Genomic DNA, 12,709 nt, shown 5'->3' with positions numbered 1-12,709 from the left:
CGTTTCATCATTATTAATTAGAGGCCCAGTGCACAAAATTCATGCATGGGTAGGGTCCTTAGGCCTGGCCAGTGATCATGGCTGATGGGGGCCTTCCTTTGTTCCGTGCTACCCCCGGTGGTTAGCGCACGTCATAGCGAGCAATTGAACTCCCAGTCTCCAGGTCGAACTCCCAAGGGGACATTTTGCATATTAGCCTTTTATATATATAGAAGATAGATGTTAATAGCTGCGACTATTTATTGAATGTGCACTATGATCCAGGCACTATGCCTGACACTTCAATTATATTATTTCATTTAATCCTTGAGATTAGCCCCATTTTATAGGTGATGGATGTGAAACTCAGAGAGGTTAGTATGGCAGAATCTGAAGTTGAATAATCTAGATACCCAAACCAAATCTCTCCAGGATAAGCAACAGGGTGTAGAACTATATTCTTTGCAGCACTGGTAAGAATTTAGTAGGGAGCAAAATGTGGCAATCACGGAACTGAAGAACTCATTCATTTGTTCAGTAAATAATTACTGAATGCCAACTATAAGTCAGGCATTATTTTAGGTGGTAGGGAAACAACAGTGTATAAATACTAAATTTAGGTTTGCACATTATTGCTATTCTTGTATTTAATTGGGGGAAAATGACATTCAAATGCAATATGGCTTATTAAAACAATACCTTCCTTAGAGCAAACTGACATAAATTTGTGTATTACTTTCCTTATTAGAGTTTCATTATTTTATAAAATACACTAGAGGCCCAGTGCACAAAATTTGTGCACTGGGGGTATGTGGTGTCCCTAAGCCCAGTCTGCACCCTCTCCAATCTGGGAGCCCTTGGACATCCCTCTCACAATCTAGGTCTGCTGGCTCCCAACCGCTCGCCTGCCTGCCTGATTGCCCCTAAATGCTTCTGCCTGCCATCCTGATCACCCCTAACCACTCCTCTGCCAGCCTGATCGACGCCTAACTGCTCCCCTGCTGGCCTGGTCCCCCCCAACTGCCCTCCCTTGCCAGCCCAGTCACCCCTAACTGCCCTCCCCTGCCGGCCTGGTCCCCCGCCCCCACTGCCTTCCCTCCCCTGCAGGCCTGGTTGCCCACAACTGCCCTCCACTGCAGGCCTGGTCCCCTCCAACTGCCCTCCCTTCCCTGCAGGACTGGTTGCCCACAACTGCCCTCCCCTGTTGGCCATCTTGTGGCGGCCATCTTATGACCACATGGTGGCAGCCATCTTGTGACCACCTGGGAGCGGCTATCTTGTGCAAGGGTGTGACAGTCAATTTGCATATTACCTCTTTATTATATAGGATATAACTTTTATTATCTCCTTGCTAGCTAATTTCATTTTTAGAAATAAGATTTCTGATTTAACAAAAGCAAGCTGACTCTTTCAAGAATCTAAGTGTCTCTTCTGGCTATTCATTAGATGGACAATAGCAATTGCCCCAACAACAAATTCCCTTTCTGAGGCAAGCTTAACAGTTGCCACTTCATTAGGGAAGAGGTGATCCATTCCCCATGCCTGTGCATTTCCTTTTCATCACACAGGACAGAATGCAGTTGGCACAATACAGGATGGGGTGTTCTCTTAGTTTTAACTTCATTTAAATGAACAAACATCCATTGAATTAACTCCTTTCCTTTATGGGTATATATTTTTAGCCCAATTTGTTCAAAAAAGGATTTAATATTTAAGATAACTGATTCCTAGTATCTGTAAGCCATTTGGCTAGGTGCTACTATAAAAAGATCACTGAGACCTAACCCCTAATATAATGAGCTTATTGAACAGTAGGAAAATCAGTAAATGGTAGAAAGTTTAAATGAGTTACTGGAGGGGGGGCCTAGGAACTTAAATATTAAATATAAAATTATGTCTACCGAGGTCCAACAAGCTTATAATCTTCAGAATTGGAAGTCACTTGTAAGCTGGAGATCATCTGTACTGAATTTCTTCATTTACTTTATCAGTAAATCAAACTTAATACCAAGCAAGAAGATACTCTTATTTCTCTTTAATTAGACTTAAAATGGCAAATTTGAAGGATTTGACTTCTTGCCCAAAGAAGGAGAAAAAATAGAGAACAGACTGTGCACTAAGAAAAAAACACAACAAGTCTGCTAAACATATTCCTTGAATGCCCCTCATCCCATCTCCTATGCAATCACTAAATCAGTAAGTTAGGTCTACCAATGCTGTCTAGACAGTGAAATGCCTTTCGGCAGAAACCAGTGTATCTTTCTGCAATAGTACACAGGTACATTGCAAATGGTAGGAGATCATTAATGTTCTACTCCAAATTAGTAGCCAATCTATAGCTCTAGATTCATGTGGCTGGTAGTCAGTCCTTACCTCCCATTGCCTCACAGAATGAAACATTTCAAGAGAAAAATATGACCAAGGCTAGCAATGTCAACAAGTACATTCATAAGCAGGATCCATGCCAATGACAGGATGGAATATTTAAATACCTGATTATTATGCAATCATACATTAAGGACGTTCATAAATGATGGAATTTTTCTATACATGAGAAATAGTGTTGTTCTTTTCTTAACAAACCTGTTTCAAGTGCCTCTTCAGTAGGTGCCTTAACAGCAAAAATATTAAGTCTCTTTCCCTTAAATATACTTTTCCTAAAATTAAAGAAGAAAAAATAATTTATTCAATGAGTACTTTTATACATTGTCAATAAAAATTGTTTATGAGAGAAAAATTTTATATAAAGTATTCAATGTAGATATAAAAATAATTCCACTGATGATAGCAGACATTTTAATTAAACTGCCATATCTTTAAGACTGGTAACTAAAAATAGGAACAGATGAACTTGAATTTTTACATCATAATACAACAAAACAGTTAAAAGCCTAATTTCCAAAATACCTAATTGGAAAGATTAGCCTAATTTGCCATAATTTTTATTTGCTCCATTTCATATTAATGTTTTAAAAAAACTCAATGTTGTGGGAAACTACCAAAATATGCAAAATTAGAAGTTGTTATAAATGAATCTAGAACTTCTGGTCAAGATGTCAAAGTAGGTTAACTCTGTGTTCACTTCCTCCTGAGACCATATCAAAATTACAACTAAGAAAAAAATGTACAACTAAGAAACATCAAAAGACTAACAGAACAGAACTCCCATCACTAGAATACAAAGGAGCAGCCTCCATGATACTGGTAGAAAGCGTAGATTTGAAAGGACTGGTTCCAAACTCACACGTGTTGGTTATGAATCGGGAGGGATAGCTCTGATGTAGAGGTCCTTCCTGAGGGTGAGGAGTCCCAGCCCAATACCGGACACCCAGCCTAGACCATCAATGGCAGGAATAGGAGTCCCCACAACATCTGGCTGTGAAAATTAGCTTGGATTCTGTCCGGGTGAGAGGGAGGTCTGCTGGAGTTCCAGGCTTTCCTCTTAAAGGGCTTATTCACTAAGGGAGTCACTTACTTTGAACTCCAGCATTGGGATAGTAGCTCAAAGCACCAGGGACAAACAGGGAAGAAGTGAATTGTCTGGCTTCAGGGTGCAGGTTGGAGGAGCAGTTCTTTCCAGTTACTAAAAGTGCCGGCAGGTGCCATTGTCCTTTTGCTGAGCCCTCCCCCTATCCAGCCTGCTAGTGCCATATCTGAGTCTGCATCAAACTTGTTCACCCTGGTAATTCCCTGAGAATCCACCCCACATAACTTGTGCACATGGCAGAACCTTTCAGTGGCTATTATTCACAAGTGGCTGGCCTCAGCCCTCAATGTAGACTTCCCTAAAATCTCTGGAAGGTTCCAAACAACCCCAAACAAGAAGTGGCCAGCCTCAGTGTGCCCTATACCTCTTTCTAAGTAGTCCCCAGCCCAGCACTAGTGGCAGCTGGCTTCTGGCATTGGTTTGCAGCCTAGCCTCTCTCAGGCACCTCCAAACTCAGCAGAGGCAGTTACCAAACACTCACTTTGTAGGTCCTACCAAGTGGCTTCAGGGTAGGGCACAGGTAGCAGCTGACTTAGGCCTGTACTGATACCGGCCCCCCTACCCACAAGAGGCCCCAGAACCAACACACCAAGAGGCCAGCTTCAGACCACACCAGGACACCACCCAATTAGTTCCATAAATGACAAACCAGGCACCAGAGCCCTGCTACAGCAAATCCCACTCTGTGGGGTCAGCCCCCAAACAACAGCTCGTCTGCTGTATTCATGCCAATCCTTACAACCAGTCAGTCTGAAGGTCAATCCCACCCACTCACTGATGTAGCAATAGCAATCAAGACTTAACCACAACAAGAAGGTAAACACAACCCACACAAGGAACATTTCTGGAGCACCTGGCTCAGGTGATCAGGAAGACTGTGCCATTGTGCCCCATAGGACACCTATCATGTAAGGCTACCATGCCAAGACTGGGAGATGGATCAGATCCACCTAATACACAGAAACAAACAGGGAGGCAGCCAAAATGAAGAGGCAAAGAAACATGTCCCAAATGAAAGAACAGAGCAAATCTCCAGACAAAGAACTAAACAAAATGGAGGCAAGTAATCTACCAGATGCAGAGTTCAAAACACTGGCTATAAGGATGCTCAATGAACTTATGGGAAGAGTAGATGAACTCAGTGAGAACTTACACAAAATGATAGAAGTCATAAAAAAGACTTCAAAATGGAAGAATACAAAAATGGAAATGAAGAATACATTAGATGGAATCAACAGATTACATGAAGCAGAGGATCATTATCAGTGGTTTGGAGATAAGGTAGCAGAAAACAACCAATCAGAACAGCAAAAAGAATAAAGAAAAAAAAAAGGGAATAGTTTAAGGGACCTCTGGGGCAACATCAAGCATAACAACATTTGCATCACAGATGTACAAGAAGAAGAGAAACAGCAAAGGATTGAAAACCTATTTGAAGAAATAACGACTGAAAACTTCCCTATCCTGGCAAAGGAAATAGACATACTAGGTGTACCGGATAATAATGTGGATTTTTTTCAATAGATGAGTTACACATGTAATTTGATATGTATGCTATTTCGTTGTATTGACAGCAAGCTTCAAAACTTCATATGTCAAATTTGCTGAAGGTGTTTACATCATAGATACTTTTATGCTTAAAAATGTCGAATTTCGTGCCAAAAAAAGAGCAATCTGTGGCAAGTTTTAATTCATTACTTTATTTTGAAGAAAAGTGCTGCTGAAAGTTATCGTATACTTTGGGAAGCTTATGGTGAACATGCTCCATCTCAAGATACTTGTGAACGCTGGTTTAAACGCTTTAAAAGTGATGATTTCGATGTGAAAGACAAAGACATCCAGGTCAACTGGAAAAGTTTGAAGACCAACAATTACAAGCGTTATTGGATAAAGATGTGTGTCAAACTCAAAAACAGCTCGCAGGAAGACTAAACGTTGGTCAGCAAACAATTTCAAATAGTTTACAAGCAATGGGAAAGATTTTAAAGGAAGGAAAATGGGTGCCACATCAACTGAATGAAAGACAAATGGAAAACCGAAAAGTCGTCAGTAAAATGTCGCTTCAACGGCACAAAAGAAAGTCTTTTTTGCATTGAATTGTGACTGGCGATGAAAAGTGGATTTATTTTGAGAATCCCAAATGCACAAAATCATGGGTTGATACAAGTCAACCGTCAACATTGACTGCAAGGCCAAATCACTTTGGAAAGAAGACAATGCTCTGCGTTTGGTGGGATCAGGAAGGTGTGGTTTATTATGAGCTTCTAAAACTAGGTGAAACTGTTAATACTGATCGCTACCGACAACAAATAACCCATTTGAACCACACTTTGATCGTGAAATGACCAGAATGTGCCAGAAGACACGGCAAAGTAATTTTGCTTCATGATAACGTACCATCACATACTTCAAAACCAGTTAAAGACACGTTAAAAGATCTTGCCTGGGATGTACTAGTATTAACCCACCCTCCATATTCACCAGGCCTTGCTCCTTCAGATTACCACTTGTTCTAACTGATGGCACACACACTTTCTGAGAAGCACTTCAAAACATACGAAGAAGTGGAAAATTGGGTCTCTGAATGGTTTGCCTCAAAACAAGAAAATTTCTATTGGGATGGTACCCACAAATTACCTGAAAGATGGGGGAAATGTGTAGCTATCGATGGACATTACTTTGAATAAAGAAGCACTTTTGATGAGTCTCTTGAAATTATCGTGTTTTCTTTGATTACAAAATCCGCCATTAACCGGTACACCTAGTACAGTGGTCAGCAAACTCATTAGTCAACAGAGCCAAATATCAACAGTACAATGATTGAAATTTCTTTTGAGAGCCAAATTTTTTAAACTTAAACTTCTTCTAACTCCACTTCTTCAAAATAAACTCGCCCAGGCTGTGGTATTTTGTGGAAGAGTCACACTCAAGGGGCCAAAGAGCCGCATGTGGCTCGCGAGCCGCAGTTTGCTGACCACGGACCTAGTACAAGTCTAGGAAGCGAAGAGTCCCAAAGAAAATATACCAAAGAGGCCCCCTCCCACCCCGCCCCCACACACAAAAATGTTGCTAAAGTCAGCATACATCTTAAAGGCAGAAAATAGCGCATTTTTAAAAAATATGTATATGTGTTTTTAAAATTGATTTTTAGAGAGAGAGGAAGGAAGAGGGAGAAGAGAAAGAGATAGAAACATCAATGAGAGAGAAACAGATTGGCTGCCTCCTGCACACCTCCTACTGAGAATTGAGCCCGCAACCTGGGCATTTGCCCTGATTGGGAATTGAACCAATGACCTCTTGGTGCATGGATTGATGCTCAACCACTGAGCCACACTGACCAGGCTACATGTTTAATTAGAGAATATAATTATAAATGATTGGACAGATAAATCAAAACATTCCCACTTACAAAGCAATGGTTCTGGCCCGGTTGATGTGGCTCAGTGGTTGAACATAAACCAATGAACCAGGAGGTCATGGTTTGATTACCAGCCAGGGAATATGCCTGGGTTGTGGGCTCAATCCCCAATAGGGAGCATGAAGACAGTGGATCAATGATTCTCTCTCATTACCGATGTTTCTATCTCTCCCTCCCTCTCCCTTCCTTTCTCTGAAATAAATTTAAAAAAATAAATAAATAAAACAAAAACTAAGCAATTATTCTGTAATTTTAAAATAATAATGAACTTTCTTGACATAACTATTGAAACTAATGTCAGGTAACTTTTCCTTGTATATTTTAATCAACTGCTGTATCACTCAATTCACATTCATGTTTAAGTACATTTACTGGCAGATTAAAACCAGTTTATAAAGATAGGGTTAGCCTGGTTGGGATGGCTCAGTGGTTGAGCATTGATCCAAGCACTGAGAGGTCACAGGTTCAATTCCCACTCAGGGAACATGCCTCCTTTGCAGGCTCAATCCCCAGTAAGGGATTGAGGCAGCTAATATATGTGTCTCTTTCATCAATGTTTCTCTCTCTCTCCTTCTCCCAGTCTCTCTCAAACCAATAAAAACGTGTTTTTTTAAAAGGTAGGGTTAATTTTTAAAATAATTTTGAATTATTTTCTGGATCAAATTACTTTTTTCTACTAAATTCAACTGAAAAATGTAAAGGCCATATTGAAATTAGACAAGGTGATTTCACATCACATATTTCCCTCTAGCAAGTTCCCAAGTATTTGTAAACAAAGGCATCTGTGCTCCAGAACTATCCTCAGTGTCTTGCATTCTTCTCCCTACCCAGCAGTCCCTCAACCTCAAGTCAGGTGAACAGGATGATAGATTAAAGCAGAGGTCCTCAAACTTTTTAAACAGGGGGCCAGTTCACTGTCCCTCAGACCGTTGGAGGGCCGGACTATAGTTTAAAAAAAACTATGAACAAATTCCTATGCACACTGCACATATCTTATTTTGAAGTAAAAAAACCAAAACGGCAAAAACACCCGCATGTGGCCAGCGGGCCGTAGTTTGAGGACGCCTGGATTAAAGTAACTCACAGTAAAGAGGGAATGATTCAGCAAAGTATGGTATTTTAAAAGCACAATGTACTAAAGAGGGAGGGAAGGAAACAATTTGCTGTGCAACTACTAAATATGGTTTATACATGTTTCTTTCCTATTATTCAAGAAAGACATTAAGCCAGGCTTCACTTTCAGCATTTTATAGATGGAGAAACAGACGGATTTCCCCAGTCACAGATTAGTCGGTGGCACAGTGCCAAGATTCTGAGGCGGGCTAGTGTGACCCTAAAGCCAGTGCTCTGTGACTCACACCTCTCTGTCTCTAACTGAAAAAAATCAGAGCAGCCTGGACGGTCTCAGTCTGTCCCACGTCAGAGCAGGGTGAACACCTTGGTATCCCACCATTGCTTCTCTTTTTCTAGAGTTCTTTTTTTAACAGTCATTACATGCACATAAATCCCTTTCCTACTTTTTTAGCTTCTCTCTTGCTGCCTTCTAATTTTTAATGGTAGCTAAATCAAACAATGGTATAGCATTCTGATGTAGTTGCATGGAATTATCTCAAAGACTGATTCAAAGAAGATTCAATTTAAATATTCTTGAGGAATCTTAAGTAAAACTCTAATACACATCCTACTTTATTCAATAATATATCATAGCTGTAAAATCACTTTAAATTAGTAATTCAAATAACCTTCCAAAGTCACTGTAACATCTTGAACTTCTTTTGTTAACTGCTGACCATCTTTTCCAATCTTCCTGTACAAATTAGTAATTTACTAGTAACACTTGGAAGGAACTAACTCAAGTTGCAGAGATTGTACTTAAAATCCATAAAATATACATCAAAAACATTCCATTTGTGAGCCCATCTGCTATAAAGTTGAGTTAGTTTTTGTCAGACCATACTAAATATCTGGTTTCCCCCTCCCCAACTATCACTCTATGGGCTTGTGAGAGAAAGAAAACAGAAACTTTATGTAAATACAGATAGCTTTCTGTAACAAAATATGTAAGGCAAGCCTTAGCATCTCTAAGAACTGCAAATTGCTAAATTCAAATTACCACAAGTAATCTACCATTTTAAGGTATTATAGGATCATCCTTTCTTTGATGGTGAGTTAATTCTCTAAGGTATGAAAAAAGATTATTATATAGAGATAAAAGGGGTATATGAACATACATTATTAGACATATATCAGAATGAAAAATAATGTTTCTCTCAAAATGTTCATTTGTTCAGAATACAGTCAGCTCTATTTATTATAAATCAGGAAACTCTATTCCCCAGGTATAAGGCAAGGCCCATTTTAATTTATGGTAAAGAAAAGTTTAGGTATGTTAAACTCAGAAGAATTTTCCCTTGCCCTGGCTGGGTAGCCAAGATTGCGAGTGCAATCCCTCAGTCGGGCACATAGAAGAATCAACCAATGAATGCATAAATAAATGAAACAACAAATCGATGTTTCTCTTTCTCTCTATATAAAATCAATCAATGAATTAAAAAAAGTATTTTTTTTAACTTTCCCTCTCTAGGAAATGGTACATGGAGTGTAAGGAGACAGATATAAATACATTCATAATGTTCCTATTAGCAATAATATGCGCAGCAATAAAGTAAAACTACAGAGAAACAAACAAAACCAGATAGACTGCAAAGTTTCAATACCTTTTGCTAAGATCGACGGTCTTCTCCTGGCCAACGTAATTGTCAGATCCTTCATCAAACTGAATCTGATGAACTGGTCTTGTACTAGTTCTAGCTGTGGCAGATTTGACAACTTTCATATCTGATATTATGTTACTGAAACTGAAATATGAAAAATCAAGTGTATTACAAATTTGATATATTGAATAGTAGAAAACATGATTCATAGCATTTAATTTTTATTTCACTCCTATGCAGTAATATAACATAATTTACATTTAAATAAAAGATTATGTTACATATTAACATTCATAATCCACAGACCACTAAGATTTGTTTCCTTCTGTGTTTTAAAGATGTCAAAGTGGGAGGAAATGGAGACATCTGTAATAGTGTAGACAATAAAAAAAAGAAGAAAAAAAAAGATGATACTCTTCAGATGTGTTCATTTAAAATATAAATTAAAAGTGTCACTTATTGCCTGGCTGCCTTGGCTCAGTGGTTGAGCGTCGACCTATGAACCAAGAGGTCACGGTTTGATTCCCAGTCAGGGCACATGCCTGGGTTGCAGGCTCAATCCCTAGTGTGTGGCATGCAGGAGGCAGGTGATCAATGATTCTCATTATTGATGTTTCTATCTCCCTCTCCCTCTCCCTTCCTCTCTGAAATAAAAAAATATATATTTTAAAAATAAAAAGAATAAAAGTGTCACCTGTGTAAAATTATCAAGCATCTAGAGCAGTTGATATACAATCAGTATCTCTATACTTATCACATAGATTAAAACAACTAAATTAAAGTTAAAATTTAGCCATATGTATTGCCTTGTATTTGTTCAAATGCAAATAAATGAGTGATCTGACAGTCCATCATCTGTATTTTTTTTAACTTCCTGAGAGAAATCTTACAACATGCTTATTGAGAACTACTGATTTAGATTGCTCTCCAAAGCAAAGCAATGCTACTCCTGACTACATTTCATCAGCAAGTGGTATAACTTGGTATAAAGTAATGAGATGAGAGAAGTGGAAAGATGTCAGCTAAAACTTAACAAGAGGGAAAAGAGAATGGGCCTGAAGATGAGCATACTGTGCATAACACCAGAAAATTATTTAATGGGAAAAATTAATCTTCTCAGAGAAACTGTCTTATTCTTTATTTATTTTTAGTAACATCACTGAATTTATCATTTCTTTTTAAGGGACAAGAAATTGTGTAACTTCTGAAAATGAAAGTTTAATCACTTAATTGTTCTTTTAAAAACTAATTTTACTTAAGACATCAGTTGTTTTTTAAAACAACTATTCCATTTATGAGGCATATATTACATATAAATGAACATATTATGTATATTACTCATCAGTTACATGAAAATAGCCTATTTTGAGATACCAGTATTACTATTTGACATGCTATTTGATTCACTAACCTAATTTTACGTCTTTCTCCATTTTTCTGTGCCCTTGAGTCTTCCTCATGCTGCTGGAGCTGCCTGAGCAGCTCTGACTTGGTTGTCTGCTTGTCAAATGGGAGAGAATCTGCAACAGCAGATGCAGCAGCCACCAACTCAGGACTCAGTGACTCACTTCTGAAAAAGAAAATAAAAACAAATGAAAAAGAAAAAAAGAGGCATTATTTATCATGCCACTAGTTTAGTGGACAGTAAAATGATTTTTTCAGAGAAAATGTTTTTTGTTTTTTGTTGTTCAAAAAAGAATCATTCAGTCCTAGCCGGTGTGGCTCATCTGTCAAAAGGTTGCTGGTTTAATTCCCAGTCAGGGCACATGCCCAGGCTGAGGTTTGGTCCCTGGTCATGTATGGGAGGCAACTGATCAATGTTTCTCTCTCACATCGATGTCTCGCTCTCTCTCTCCCCCTCTCCCTTCCTCTCTCTAAAATCAATAAAGACATACAAAAGTATCATTCAGTTTCTGACAAAATCAAGAATTCTTAAATATTAGGTATCAGTTTTATATAAACTTAAATGTTTTTACTGAATTTTTAGATAGAGACGAAGGGAGAGGGATAAATAGAAACATCAAGAGAGAGAAACATAGATAGGCTGCCTTCTGCATACCCCTTCTACTGGGAATTGAGCCCCAAACCTGGGCATGTGCCCTGACAGGGAATCAAACCTTCGACCTCTTGGTGCATGGAGCTATGCTCAACAGAGCCACACCAGCTGGGCAGTGATGAGAACTTTTAAAAAATATCTTTTAACAATCTAGTCTATCCTATAATTCACACTATTTCATGAATACATGCTTTTTCACTTTATACCCTTCTGTGCTTCTGAACTTCTTTAAAATGAACTGTGTGACAATTTCAGAAAAGGAACCCTGAGGAAGTGAACAATACTATTTAGTGGACACATAAATTGTCATAACTTTTTTAGGCAATTTGGTGAGGTATATCATAAACCTAAAAAATATATAAATGTTTTGACCTGGCAATTCCACTTCTGGGAATATTTATCTACAGAAAACATATATGGGATTTGAGGGATAACTGTTCTCTCCAAACTCAAGACCTAAGAAATTATATCTGCTGTGCCTGAAAGGCAAACCATCTCTCAGCTATACAATTGGGAGATGTTTCTCATTCTAAGTCCCTCCAGACAGAACAATGCTAAAATTTAGAAATGGCTTCTGAACAGAGATCAAATCCAGGGCAGTGTCAAGAAGACAGGGTGTAAAGATGGCCATGGCTATAAACCTTTTGTTAAGATCTTAGAAAGATTTAAAATAGTACCTCAAAGAGCCTTTCAAACAAGCAACAGGACTTCTAAGAAACTTAAGGGTGTGGTCCACAGCCTCTCGGGAACTCGTGTAGAAGAGGACCTTAGTTCCCAAACTGTGCCCTAAGGCATCCTGGAGCACAACAGGGAAATACAGTGTCTGTCATTGACCTTGTGAATACTAACTCAAGGTAGTACACGCTTTTAACGTTACACTGCTGCATTCCTTTAGATGATATACTATATGTGTGAAGATGGTTTTCTGGCAATTGCTGTGATAAAAAGCAAGTACTCTTAAAAAAATCAATGCAGCACAGGAAATGAGAGTGGTGGTATCCAATCTTTTTATTTTTAATTTTTATTTGTTTTAGAGAGAGAGGAAGGGGGGAGAC

At 38.6% G+C, this 12,709-nt stretch overlaps 2 protein-coding genes across 2 annotated transcripts in view; one reads left to right on the top strand and one right to left on the bottom strand.

Moving 5' to 3' along the window:
* Positions 1-12,709, top strand: part of NEK3 (NIMA related kinase 3) — a 469,351-nt gene that overhangs the window by 45,145 nt on the left and 411,497 nt on the right. The window lies entirely within an intron of this gene.
* MRPS31 (mitochondrial ribosomal protein S31) overlaps positions 1-12,709 on the bottom strand; it is a 29,142-nt gene that overhangs the window by 7,554 nt on the left and 8,879 nt on the right. Inside the window, exons 3-5 of the mRNA XM_079779471.1 lie at positions 11,010-11,168; positions 9,602-9,742; positions 2,563-2,636 (exon numbers count right to left, since the gene is read on the bottom strand). Coding sequence (XP_079635597.1) covers positions 2,563-2,636; positions 9,602-9,742; positions 11,010-11,168 — 374 coding nt within the window. The remainder of the gene's footprint in view (positions 1-2,562; positions 2,637-9,601; positions 9,743-11,009; positions 11,169-12,709) is intronic.

Source organism: Cnephaeus nilssonii (assembly GCF_951640355.1).
Source record: "Cnephaeus nilssonii genome assembly, chromosome: 8".
Taxonomy (NCBI): Eukaryota; Metazoa; Chordata; class Mammalia; order Chiroptera; family Vespertilionidae; genus Cnephaeus; species Cnephaeus nilssonii.
This window is presented reverse-complemented; position numbering and strand designations above follow the sequence as displayed.